At 35.1% G+C, this 14,739-nt stretch overlaps 1 protein-coding gene across 2 annotated transcripts in view; it reads right to left on the bottom strand.

Moving 5' to 3' along the window:
- Positions 1–14,739, bottom strand: part of CACNA2D3 (calcium voltage-gated channel auxiliary subunit alpha2delta 3) — a 486,549-nt gene that overhangs the window by 370,716 nt on the left and 101,094 nt on the right. For both annotated transcript variants that reach the window (XR_012661052.1, XM_075096179.1), the window contains exon 3: positions 13,660–13,776. Coding sequence is in view for 1 of the 2 variants with exons in the window: in XM_075096179.1 (XP_074952280.1) it covers positions 13,660–13,776 (117 nt within the window). In the remaining variant the exon portion in view is untranslated. The remainder of the gene's footprint in view (positions 1–13,659; positions 13,777–14,739) is intronic.

A 14,739-nucleotide genomic window follows, 5' to 3' on the forward strand; every position in this document is an offset into this window, starting at 1 on the left:
GAGTAATAAAATTTATTTCTACCAATTAATCGTGTCCTCAGTGGAGAACAGGGTACTGGGGAAAAGTTCAAAACTGTCATCAACAGCTAGGAACAGAATGTAAGATACTGCCTGTGTTCTCACAGAGATGTAGAGCTGGGTGAAACAGGTGAACACTGTTTTATATAATTACAGTAAAAATATTCTTTTTCATCTGCTCATATCCAGCAACATTCACGGTACATGTTACATATAATGTAACAAATCTGGATTTCAACGTCCAAAGAGAAGATGGAGGAAAAAAACCCAAATACCTCCGATTATTTTAAACCAAAGGCAGATCTCTAATTTTATGCTTATGTTCTTAAACTTCAGGGTTGTGTTGATCCAGTTCTTTTGCTTTTGGAGGAACTTTTACTTCACTCTTATCACATAATACTCTGAATTTCTCCTGAACATTGCTTTGGGTTTGCATGAAGAAGCCAGGCCAGTGTCATCTGCGTGGTTCGCTTCTCTCTCTCGGCAGAAAGCAAAAGCTGAAGATTCAGCTCATGGTTGTCTCTGACATCTTATCACACTGATTTGAGTTCAGAAAGTAAGATGATGAATGGGGAGAAGACAAAAGACAGAAACATGAAGCATTTTATAAAATAAAGTAACTTTTTAGTTAAAGATTATACCAGCTCCTGAAGAACTATATCATAAGCTCAGCAAACTACTTAGTCCTTCAAAATCATAGTATTAATCTAATAACTTTTTAAGGTCAGCGATTCAAGATGTTTACAGATTCACAGCAATAAGTCTATGTTATCACGCCATGTAATGTCAGCACATGAAAGACAAGACAGCTCCAAACCTTTCTCCAGCAGAAGTAAGACACAAGAAAAAATACTTTTTTTTTTTTTTTTTTTTTTTTTTTTTTTTTTTAAGTAAACCATTCCATCTTATGGTAATCAGTGGGCTTCTTGAGTTAAAGCTTGTCCACCAGTATATTAATTAGCCACCTATGGATGTGTGTTTTATGAATTTATTCAATCCCTTATTGAACTTCAGTCAAAAATAAAGATCAAGAGGTTAGTGAGTTAATTTCTAGATCACAAGCATGGAATTATCTAAAAGCAAAAAGAAAATAACTATTTCCATTTCTGTAATAATTCATAGTGACATTTAAATGAAAATTGCTTAACTCACAAATCAAGGCAGTATTTCCATATTTATATGTCAAAAATATTTGCATAAAAATAAGATAATTTAATATTCTTAGACCCATCTCAAAAATAGCACTGTAGTAATATTTTTCAAGTGTAAAAAAGTAAAATTCCACAAATATCCATAAAAGTAACACAAGATAAATGCAAAATTAATGAGTCTCAAATTACTAATTTACTGTCACATGTACAAGGTGCTAAATAACCATCTCACTACAAGATATGGAAAACAAGTGATAAAAATATTATTTTCCTGACAAAACTCAGGTTTTTTTCAATATAATGAAAAATTAAAATATAAACCAATCTTTTTTAATTACAGATTTTATTCTAGTCTGCCTAGTGTGTTAAGGAGGACAAAATCTCCTCATTATGCTACTCCAAAGGGTACCAAAACCAAGAACCCCACTGTTGAAAAAAAGTAAGGCATAAACTAGCAAATAAAAATGTTTACCAATGTTCTTCCTTAAAGTGCCCCATGCTTGCACCAAAGAATTACCAGTTAAAGTGGTTTTAAATACTGTCTTATCCTTACACAGATTAACTCAGGTTAACTTAAATTAAACTCAGATATCCCACAAATTTTTTCTAACACATGTAAAAAGTTGTCCTGTAATCCTTTTGGAGAGTTGTAGTGTATAGCTCATGCTATGATAAATCTGGGAATGGTGATATGAAGATACATGACATCTCTAAGTGCATTTTTCTGCGGCATAGCTTTTGCACTTTTCTGCAACATAGCTTGCTTCTCCAATTCCAGCTTGTTTTTAAAACACTCGCAGATACAGAGCAGTTATTTCCTTTTATCTTGCATATAATGTTTTTGTTGCATTTTTTCATTGCACTGAAATGACCCATCAGAAATACAGGGCATAAAATTTTCCTATAATGTAGTATTTCTGTAGTGCTTTGTGCCACAATGATCGGTGTAATTTAACCTTTATAATAAAAAATAGATTCATCATTAAAACTTCAATTTATAGTATTCATTTGGAACTGTTTATTTCTCCCACGAAACACCTTTTTTCTTATGATTTGCTCAAACAGTTTGCCCTCCTGGAGTACTGGCACAGCAATCATCCAAGATATGCTGTGCTAGCTTAAAGAACAGAAATGTGCTTAATCAAAGAATACATAGATATATCTATTTATATGGTCAGGAAAATAAATTATAAAGTGTTGTCTATAATGTATTATTTGCTCCCTTCTGTGTAACTCATTTTAAAACATACCAAAGTTATTCTGGCATAATTATTGAAGTCACGATGCTACCTGAAATAAGTGACTATACTGTTATTATTGCTACAGCACCAAAGACAAAGTATCCCATGACACAACACTTAAGAAAGAGACTTAGAAGTTTGAACATGAGCTACACAATATTCTTCCCTCCAAACTTAAAATCCCACAAAAACAAAAATCACAGTTCTCCTTCCCCTCCCCCAGGGATTTTAACATGGTATCATCTCAGAACAGAGGAGCAATCTCAAGCATACGTGTCACACTCTGTACCTGCTCCTAACTAAGTGCACTGCAGTACTGCTTTACAGAGCTGTGGTCCTCAGCTCCTCCTTTCACAAATCCTAATTCTGCAACATAAATGTTTTAAGATCCTTTTGTCTTTGTACATAGAAAAAACTGCCTGGACATTTTAATGAAACCTCACATTCAGATCCATCTTCAGAAGTGATTTTTAAATCCATTAATGTGTTATTTTTAAGCACATTTTAATCAATTAGTAAAATCAAGAGCAAGGCTATGTTTGTAGTAGGGTTCTTTCCACTCTTCCTCTCACCCCTCAAGCTGGTTGATCTCCAGTGTCAAAGACCAAAATACCATCAGAATTTGAGTAGTATGAGATTCAGACTTCAGTAGGGTTATGTGGTTCCTGCGATGTTGCCCTTCTGCCTAGCAAAAGCCTCAGATCTAACAACTGATATGTGCTCTATTTAAGCCAGTCTGCCATATTCCCTCAAAAAGTGCAAGTTCCAAATCTTGTTTCTTTTTCTCTGAAGCTCTAGAGATTCAGGTTACTAACGTGATCTAAAGAGCCCAGGCTTTCTGCAGCTAACACACATAAGAAATTGATTATCTACAAATGGGTTGGAGAAGATGCTCACCAGCAACATTACGGAATGTAATAGCAAAAAAGATATAGCACAGTAACACATACAACATCAGACCTCATTTACACACAAGTGATCAGACAATTTCCCTAAACAGCTGTGCAGTCACCACAGAGCTTAAAAAACTCCAAACAAATAGGAAGATGGTTTGATATGGTTTTAAACTCCCACCCCCACAAGAGAGGGGAAAAAAAAAAAAAGAAAAAAAAGCAGTGTCCATCATATGGTCCAGCTCATTCTTGCCTCCTATCTCCTTCCTTCCTGTGCTTTGCTGTTACAAGTATTTTTCATTTCAGGCAATGAACGAAATCTTAATTAATCTAAGGGAAAGAAAGTCTTAGTTTTTTGTTTTTGGGGTTCTGGCCTGGATAATTCTTCAGTCTTATAATTCTCAGACTTTACCCTGCACAGCCACACAAACATTTGCCACAACACAGTGGAAGGAAAGGAAAGGCAACAAAGAAAGGAGCAAGCACCTGTGGAAGCTGGTGAGGAGACTTATTTTTTGAAGAGCCAATATCAACCTGCGAGCACATCAAAGTACAGGCTAACAAACAAAACTTGAGTCTTTTCCTTGATATTCATCAAAATTAAGGTAAGTTTTAAATAACTGAAGTTCTAGTTACAGAATCAACTCTGATGTTTTATTACAGTTACATTTCACACAGCTGTTAAAAAACAGTTCAAAGCAAGAATGTTTACCAAACGCTTGAAGTTAACTCATTCTCAAAAATACCCCACTTTTCCAGGCAAAAAAGAAGCTGCTCACCCCGCTTTCAATCTGCTTTTTTCTCTCAGAAGTTTTTCACATAGCACTAGGCCAGTCATGATAATTCTGCATTCCCGATTTACTCAAGCAGAAATTGTGACCACCTGAAATTCATTGCTGTTGTGAAGAGTTTCTTTACCCCACCCTCATTGGAAGCTGCCTAGAAACATTAGAGAGCCTGAGCACTTAAAAAGCACACTGCTAGAGTCCATTTGGTTTTCCAGCCTTAAAGAAACTGTCCAACTGAGCGAAGGAGCATGATGGGTTTATTGTATAAATCTATTCAAATAAGAAGATAAAAGTAACTATAGTGTTCAGGGAAAATGACACAAGGCAGAATAACTTTTGAACGAGTAAGTGTTAAAAATCCAAAAGATGAAAGAGAAAGTAACTGTTGACCAGTGCCACGTACTTTTGGAATACATAATCAGCTCTCAGAGATGATATAACAAATGAACTAAGCTGGAAGTATTTTAGGTTAAACAGGCATCATCCTACCTAATTACACTGAAGTCAAATAAGAAAGGTGGGAGTGAAGAGGATAAATGGGGTATTTGCCCTCAGTTAACTGTGTAGGAGGCTCTTGTCCCACAATGGTGCTCCAGCGGCAGTTTAGGCTAAGCTAACATACCTGACCTAACACAATATCCACTGGAAGCTCTATCACAAATAAAGAGAAGAGTGAAGAGTTAAAGCTCTTAAAAAATACTAATGAATTCCCTTCACAGCTCTTTTCATTGAAATGCTTCTGAGTGCTTTAAGAGCTACTACAGAGGAAGACTTGCAGCAGTTTTAGGTGGATGCAAGACTTAAACTGCAAACTACCGCCGAACTGTTTTTCCACCAGTTTCTTTCTAGCTCAGCACAGTCACCTTTTGTGCAAACAGTTTGAAATCCAGCGCTTGGGACCCGATGTGCCTCCTGACCCAACTACGTATAGGGTGAGGCAGGACAAGTGGTTAGCTAAGCATGTTCGGGAGGCAAGTGACACACTACAAGTGGCTGTAGAAAGCAGCATTTACCCAAGGCACACCACAACAAGCCAAGGAGCACACTTCAAAAAACTCTGCAGAGTTAGGGCTATACCATTTGTTCGTTTCTCAAAATGATGAATCACACAGAGGTGATAGTCTCTCTCCTACCCAAAATATTGATAAATTACCATTCATTAAATCCCTTCACGAAAGCTATTAACAGGATCTTCTTTACTACTGCCTCTAGCATTCCCTCATACTCCACAGGCCAAACAGAGTTTGGCACCATTCGTACAATGAGAAAAGGAGGCAGCAGCTTGAAAACCCGCTCTGTACAAATGCAGGTTATGCCAAATTGAGCATTCTCTTTAAGAAGATATCTTTTTCATTATCTAACCATTAAATTGAATGCATGTAAGCTTTCAGAAAGCAGGGTAATGTTTTCAACAGCAAGCAAGCTATAGTGCACTTTCTCAAGGGAATATTTAAAGTAGTCAATTAATAATAAGTACCAGTAAACACTCTAAAAGTGAGCTGACGACTTTTTTCGTTGATTTTTTTTTTTAAGGACGTAAAAGTACCAGTAATTATATAATTTGACAATCATTGTTATAATTCCAAAGATAGATTTAATTATATGTATTTACAATATGAAATACGAATTATAATAGAAAAATCAAACAGGTGACAGTTGTTCAAGTGGAATTAAATTTTAATTATAGAGTATTACTGTTTGAAGTGACTAGTTTAAATCACACATTGAACAGCAAGTTGGACAATATAATTATTTTTGTTAAAATAAAGTAAATGTAAAATACTAAAATATGCTAACACCCTAAAACAGTGATAAGAAAGGAGGATACATGAGTCTGATTTATCCTACTTCATTCTTCCAGAACTATTTTACTGCTTTCTCCCTGCTGTGTGGAAATCTATTTTATGTTGTTGATGGCAAAGGCTGAATGTTATGTACTTTTGCAATGAAGTCTAATACAAGAATTATTCTGTGAAGTGGCTGGTTTGATTTTTTTTCTCTGCCTGTATTTGCAGATAAGTGTTCTATATTTGAATTTGCTATCTTTAAATACTTTTCACTTCTTTTCTCAGCACTGAAGATGAAACCATCATAATCTTCTCCAGCAGCAAATGCTTTTAGGTTTTCTCTACAAGTCTTTATTTTTCCCACTTTCATCTTACGAGTATTTTTTCTTTTTTCTAAATTTGAATTTCTAAAATAAATTCACTGAATATCCTAGGCTAGACTGTGTGGACTTTTCTTTTCCTTTAAGCATACAAATGTGCCAGATTTTTAAAAACAGCCAAAATTCAAAGCACAGTTCAATTTGCTTCATTTTTTGTAAATATTTATTTCAAGCTGTACTGAGATAATGAAAGCTCCAAATTTGCAGTGCCTGACAAGCATACATTTATGAAACAGTATTTCCTAGATACTGCATGGTCCAGGTTATGTATGTAACTCCCTGGAAATCTTGATAAACACATATCCCTGAATCTCCTAAATGTGACCAACATGAACTACTGTTCCTTCCTCAAAAAATGTACCTAGCAAGTTCGTTTTCTGTATTAAAGTTTTCTTTAATACGTATTAGTACTCAGAGACTAAAACAGACATTCATTCTGAGCGGAGAAAAAAGGTTAATTTATTAAATTCTTTAGGTCTAAAGTCTTTGCAATGAAGGCATTCCTGAACTGTTAAAAATAAATTATTAAGCAGCAGATGAAAGATCTCCCTGAAGTTTTCACTGGTTTCCTTTTCATTCTCTGGAAGTTAAACACTGAGAAACTAAATGTATGAGAAAAAGCAACTGAGTTTTTCAGGTTTTGCCTCCCCTCTGCCCACCTATTTAAAGAATAGGTTTCTGTAAACTCACCTAACCTGGATTTTAGGACACAGAAGAGTTAGATAAAGATTTTATCAATGCACTTCGGTTCCCTGCTATGATTCAGAGAGGTCTACCGACAAAATCCCTAACTTCCATTTAACCTATCTATTCCATTACACAGGTAGTACATGTATGAGATAAACTATAGCTTTTCCCTCCATTTCTTTTGTTCACCAGCAACGTGACTGAGGACAGTCTGAGCACTCGTATTGCAGCTATGTGATGGGAGTGAAGGTTAAGGATAAGAGAAGCCTCCCTGCACTTCAGTAAAAAGAAACTCCCCCCCCCCCCTTCAGAATTCATAGCAGTCTCCTTTTAGAAATATACATGTTTCTTGGGAAACTCAAAGAGATAAAAAGCAGAGAAGCAATATGTGATCTAGCTGATTTGCACTAGAATAGGTTTAGCTAATGCTCCATTTGTCAAAGATCCTAACTTCTACACATTTGGCAAAAGCAACCCTTAAGTCCAATGGCAATAAACATGAAAAATATTTGCTATGCCTTTACATATTCTTCAATCTATGACTATCAAGGTTATGTATTATGCTACTGAATACTCCACTGACTGTCAGTGGATTACTAACCATCTTTTCATTTTCCAGTGTAGTCTAATTTTCCAAAAAGTAAATAAAGCTCTTAATGTTTTCAGAATAGAAATTCATTACTTACATATGAAGGAGACTAGTAGAACTGTGAGGAGAAGTCAAATGATACCAAAAGTAACTAGCAACAAATAGAGTTAAAATATTAAACGTGAATACAAAAATATTGCTGAAAACCTTTAATTTGTTGGCAGTAATTAACACAGTTGTAGCCATCCCGCCTTTATTCATTATGTGTTTATTTTGTCATTTAAGACTATAGTAACACTGGGTTGGTTCACCGTAATTTCCTTCCACTCACAACCATTTATATTTTTTTGGTCCAGTAATTTTATTAACTTAATGGTATTTTATTTTTCTTTTCCATATGCTGACAAAAATCAACCTAACTATATTAAAAAAAAAAAAAGAAAATCAGGGGTCAGAATACCACCCATTGAGCAGCACAATTTTAAAGAGTGCATGTTGATATTCATTTTCCTTCCTTCTAATTCTGCAGATGCAAATTAGCTCAATGAGGGAACAGTGTGGATAGTGAAAACATGTTTATTATACATTTAGAAATAGTGAACCCAAAGTAATAAGTTTTGACATTTAAGACCTTTCTATCTTATATTATATGAATATGAAATGTGAATGATTATTTGCTTCTCTTCTCAGGAATTCCATTCCCGATCTTGCCTTGATCAAAGTGATAGAAAATCAGAATAAAACTACAGTGTAATAGAAAACACAGCGGGCACTGAAGACAGTGTACATGTAAAGAGTCTTAAAAAAATCAGTTCAAAATTCACCTGGAATATTCCTCACTGTTGCCTCAATTTTTCTTTAGGCATGGTGGGAAGCCACTATTTTTCAAGTTCCAGGTTAACAAAGTACAATCTAAATACTAAACCCCACCACGCAAAAAATGTTCTGTCCTCAGTAAATGCTCTTAATTGGCATAATGACACAGCAGTGACAACCTCAACTTCCCTGATTTAATAGGTTCTCCAGCCCTTTTTTATGACTGAGTTTTCTCTGCCTTTCCTCAGTGAGGATACAGACTCTCTCTTCTGCAACCATTCCCTGATTCTGATGACACTTGTAGGATTTAACCACTGGCAAAAGCGACAGTAGGTTCAAAAGTAAACAAGGAGGGGGAAGGAAAGCAGTCAGTAACTTCTACCAAAGAACATGACAACAGTTATCCACTCTAACAAAAGAAGCCCCCAGAAGATTATATATAAACTTCCTTATCAATAAGAACATCTGAAATAATGACACCTTTCTAAAACTTCAGTTTTATTTAGTTTGTTTGCTGTGATTACACTTTTGTATGAGTTGAGTGACATCAACTAAAAACAGCAATCTTAAAGTGAATGACTGAAATAACTCTTGGAATGCAAAGGTATTTAACAACTGGTAAGAAATTGGTCTACTTAAGTGTCTACTTTCAAAATCCAGTTCTAAATGCCACCCACAGCAAACCGAAAAAAAAGCCTACCTTCTATACCAATGTATCTGATCAAATGGGGAAGAATTTACCATTAAGTTACACAGCAAAAATTAGTTAAATACCAAATACATCCAAGAAAACAGTAAAGTACTTGTTTATAAGTAAAAGCTACATTCATTGACTACAATATTCAGTATGAAGTCTTTACTGAGCTTTCATAAATAGGTCTATTCAAAGCACTGCAACACTCCTGTGGAGAAAGAAACTTCTGCCTAGGGCCTTTCACTCTCAACTTTGGCTTACTTGTTGTCATCTCTGTGTTCATCCAACAAAGTTCACATTGCACTCACCAGCATATCACTTTGTTTATTTTAAGTAAGAATGAATTTGTTGATCAGGACTCCAATTTACCAGTATTTGCTTAGAAATATGTGGTTGCAGTACATGCAGTTTAATCCTTTGCTCACATATATATGTACATATATATGCAAAAATAATCAATAGTAAATTGAATCTGTCGCTATTACAAATACAAACATCAATATGCATGTGTGTAAGGATACGTACCCATATGCATATACATCCACAGACTAAAACGTGCAAACACGGACATGTATATGAATAAGCACAAACATTTCAAACACACACACTACACTTCAACTGTGCATAAACAATACCATCCTAATAGTATCTGAAAACTGTTTGAAGACTGGTGTAAAAATCATTAGTGGAAAAAAGTCCATTTCTCTTCATTGCAAATGTTTGTTAAATGTAAATGCCGATATTCTTCTCCTTGGAAGAACATTTGTCTGTGTGTAGAATTTTATGATAAAAAGCTTTGAAGTCCCAGGTTTCTCTAGATAAACCCCACTGGCTTAATGATGCATGAATGCACTGAAATTTAATTACTGTACAACAGCAATTACTTTTCACAGTACAGTTGTTATGAGAATCAGCTTCACAATGAATACCAGGTAGCTACAGTAAGAAAAGTTAAAGGTTTTTTGGTTTTTTGTTTTGTTTTGTTTTTGGGTTTTTTTGCATTTTCCGCTGCAGCGCTGGTAGTTGCCTTAAAGAGAAGCAATCCTTAATATTTGATTTGCCATCTTACAAATAAATCAACAAGAATTTTTACAGGATTCTCCTTACTTGCAAAGAAATGCTAATGAAAACAGAAATTTAACTGCATAGCTGAAGTTTTAATAATAGTTTTTTAGTATTCCTTCATAACTTATTTACCTTCCCTTTGCTTTCTTTTTAACTTCCTTCTATCTTCATTTGCTTTTTTCCCTATTACACCATTAACTAGGAAAAGTAAAAGCATCAAATGAATATATTTAATTCCACTTCTTTTTCACTATCAAGTTGTTGCAGTAGTCATTTGTTACTGAGCATTATGTCATTATGATCTATCCTCTTCAATTTCAAATGAATGGAGTCACTAAAGTATCATAAAACTTTCTAAAAAAATTAAAAGAGAAAAAAAAAGAGAAAGCCAACATAATATCTAACTTCAACTTAAGACTGATCAAGCACATTTCCTTTGAGTGAAATCACTAAAAGTCCAGGAAAGCAACTGAAGCAATACCTCAAGTGACAGCAGACTATGCAAGGCTCTTAAAAGGGATTATTTAGGTTTGGCTGTAAAATTAAACCCACTGCTGAACAACACAGGAAACATTTCCACTTATCCCACCTTATGGGCAGTAAGATGTTCCCCAACTCAAATGTCATAATCTTAAAGGTAAATGGATCATCTATGTTTGTCACAGCTAGAAACAAAGCATCAGCAACATTGAATCAAAACCACTCTTTAGTGGTTTTAACTTAAATCGTGTCACAAATATTTCAAAATAAAATCTGAATTTGCCTCTCTGAAATTCGATCAAATAGGGCAGTATTAGGAAGGAAAGAGTTAACAGGAATATCCTGAATTGACATAAATCTAAGGTAAACAGTGAAGGGGGGGAAGCTGCCTGCAAGGGTTTCCATCAGTAAGTAGATGACAAAAGGTTATATAATTGGTTTAGCACTTTCAGTTTTCCATTTATTTTATGTATCTGACAGCACAAAAATAGGACATTCTCTGATAGGATAATTGCATACTGAAGGGTAATTCAAACAGGAGGTGAATATGATAAAAATCACACTGAACCAACTAATCACTATGAAAAGCGATGAGACAGATAAAAATTCAACCAGAATATAAAGGGGGAGGAGGGAGAAGAGAGTTCAAATGTGATTAGAAGCTTCGAACAAGTTAATGTGTTTGAAAGCATAAAGCAAAACAAAATAACTGAAGGCATTTCCAAGCCATCCTATTTCTATATTTCCAGGTCTTCCTCCTTGGCCTTTTCTACAAATTAAACATTTTATATACAGTGGCTTTCTGAATAGTTGTCACAGATTGCTACATCTGCTAGAAGCTGAAAAAGCATGTTGATTAAAAAGTTTTATCTAAAAAGTATTTTAAATTAAACAATGGATTTTGATGTCTCCTTGAAGTTAATACAATGACCAGTGTAGGGTAACACTGGAACACATTTTCTAGGTGCTTGGATTTGAACCCTTGCAATGGTTACCCCATTATTTCTAGGGCTGAGGATATTGTGTAAGATACTCTTCATTTAGTACTTACACCAATATTTCCACCAGCATATCTAAAATATTACTCTGAATTCTAGGTTGCAGTGCTCTTCATACAAGTTTCTATCAAAAGCTTGTCAAAATTCTATTATTTTAGAGGCAAGGTGATGCAGTGTTACTTTGTCTCAGCATGGAGCAGAGGTCTTAGGTCCATGTGAGCTTTGTAACTCCTATCTCACCTCTCCAGATATGAGGAGAAAAGCAACTATGATGTACCAAAGATGGAACTCATGCAAAACCTGCACTGTACCAAAGAACTTCGTACTTACCAGGACATAAAATACTAAACACTACTTACCATCAGAACATAAAAGGTCACTCACTACATCTCTAGCAACCAAGATGAACCACATTATGTAATTATGTAAAAAAGTATAACTTTATTGGAAGTACACTAAACAGATCTTTTTTTTTAAAGTGACCCTATCCAAACCAAGCTTCTAGCTTCCTTTCCAAAGATGGAAACCTTCCAAAGGCAGCTCTGGATTTCAGTTTTTCCAGCACTAAGGCCCCTTCACACAATACTATATGCATAGTTTAACTTCACAGAATTTGGGCTTATTTTCACTTGGAGCATGGTGGCCTATATTGGTCCTGTATTTTTTTCCTCCTTAGACAAAAACACCATCTGCATGAAGAGGCCAAACCAGTCCTGAACACTCACAAACCTTAGAAAACATTCATTACAAAACTCAGAGCCAAGCTACTCTTCCCAAGAGCACTCCACACCCATGGAACAAAGCTCTGCTTCCCTTGTGTGCAGCAAGGTCACTTCTCACTCGAAATGAGTGCTGCTCCAAGAATGGGTTTTTCACATTGTTATAATCTCAGAGAAACACTTTTCTCTGCTAAGGAACAGGGAGAACACACCCCACACTCAACCACCCTGGAGTCAATATTCTGCAGGCTTTTGGAAGCTGTAGTACACATCTTAAAGTGCAGTTTTTCTCTGAAATGCAAACTGTAAAAATAGCATTTCAGGGTTCCATGTTTATTGTCTTTCTCTGCTTCCCTGCCAAGTATGTTCAGTTTACAAGCTGAAATATATTTTACTTTGCTGCCAGCCCAGAAAATTCAACCTCTAAAATGTGGCCAAATTCCTTCTTCCCTTTTGGACCATAACAAAAAGCAAAAGGCTGAAGGAGAAATTGTATCTACAGTTAAACAAATGGAATCCCTGTCCATGGGTGATGCCTTATGCTCCACAGTTGAGACACAAAGACCTTCAACTCAACTGAGGAGACAAATCTGGCTGAAATAGGGTGGCTGGTGGTAAACGACATCACCATAATGTCCTGTTGGTATAGGTGATATAACAGGAACTACTATTAAAGGCAGTCACCTAAATTTCTAGCAAAGAATAATGCAAAATGAAAACTACAACAGGAAGGCCTGTTATTCTTTAGGACATGCATGTTACACTGAACTCCTATTCAATATAGTGAAAAAACAGAAGTGGTTTACAAAAAAAAAAATCCACACACCCAAAACCTACAGATGTGCAGAAAGGTCAACATAGCCACTTACTGATTATTAATAAGTTGCCTTTAGGGTGATGCAGTATTTACCACAATTAGAGGAATTCTGGATTTAGTCCCATTTGAGACATCTGCATCTTCTAGATTTGAACTAAAGGACAGTTATTGAACTCAGAAGATTCCCTGCAATACTAGTTTTTGAGTGGTGAAATTTAGTTGCATTAGCTTAATATTTTGAAATCTAGCATTTTAATGCACAGCCTTCTGTAGTTATGTTTTACTGAACACAAGCGATACCTTACAAACTCATACAGGAAGCTGGTGTAACCTAGTTACACTCTCTTGCATTTATCTATTGATGGTATAAATAATTTATATCTATTCTTTTGAACACTGATCCTAAAATACTTCTGAATGCTTTAGCATTTCCACTTTGGCACCTTCAACGGTTAGTACAGTGTTCAGAGCAGAGCCTAAATTATATACTTAGTTTTACATCACAGAATGAAATACCAGATTGATCTGCTGCTTACCCGTACAGCTTCAGACTTTTTATGAAACATTTCTTCCATATTCTTTGCTAACTTTTTCACGAGCTGAAGGCCATCAATTTCTTCTATTGCAACATCCTTCTCATATTCTTTGTACTTCTGGAAAAAAAAAAAGAAATTAAAAAAGAATTAAGGAAAAGTTATTCACAGTGAACCAGCTGAAATTTTGACGACAGCTAATTATTAGTTTCATGTTACACCTTTGCTGACATTCTTCATTATTTGATGCTTATTTGTGTGACGGCTGCATTGTGCCAAGATGCTGTCACAGGGATAGAACAACTTGGTTAGAACCAGAACCCTATTAAGAAAATATAACAGAAGTACTTATCTCATGCACTGTAGCAAAATGATAATTCCCTTTCACAACGTTTAAATTACCCCTCCCACAACTGAACAACTGCAAAAAAAAAAAAAAGTTGTAAAAGATCCTCATATCCCATCCAAAAATCATTTAAAAACAGTCATATGCTTGGCAATCTACTGTGCCTTAGGAACCTAGGATCCTCCTCCTCCTCAGCAGAACTTGTAGACATCTATTTCATGAGTTTTATACAATACTTAAGAATATCTAGATAAGCTTGTAGTATAAGTATTTATAATTTAACTTTCCATGCAAAGAAAACCCTAAATAAACCACATAAACAGGAGTCTCTATCTGAACACAAGCCTAAAAGTATCCTTTATACAATACAGATGAGCATTAGCTTATGGTCTCTTTTGACAATATGAATAACTCTCAGACTAAGCACTAAAAATATATTCAAAACAATTTTGCATATCAACATTTTTTCTTTATCAGTGCTTACAATGAAGCTTGTAAGAATATAACATCCAAAAAAAGCATAGTATTCTTTGGAGTCAATCTTCAAAACATTTAGTACTGAAGTATATTCCTCTTTCCCATGTCATTCTGCTATAGCCTGTACTCTGAGAAGCAATGGCTTTCGGTCTAGGTATTGTTTCCTTATCTCTATTGAAAACATGTCTGAGTTCTGATGAACTAATCATTGCTCATTACTGAACCCTTAACCTATTCACATAATTGTAACTCCATGATAA

The sequence above is a fragment of the Phalacrocorax aristotelis genome, chromosome 6 (assembly GCF_949628215.1).
Source record: "Phalacrocorax aristotelis chromosome 6, bGulAri2.1, whole genome shotgun sequence".
NCBI classification, from domain to species: Eukaryota; Metazoa; Chordata; class Aves; order Suliformes; family Phalacrocoracidae; genus Phalacrocorax; species Phalacrocorax aristotelis.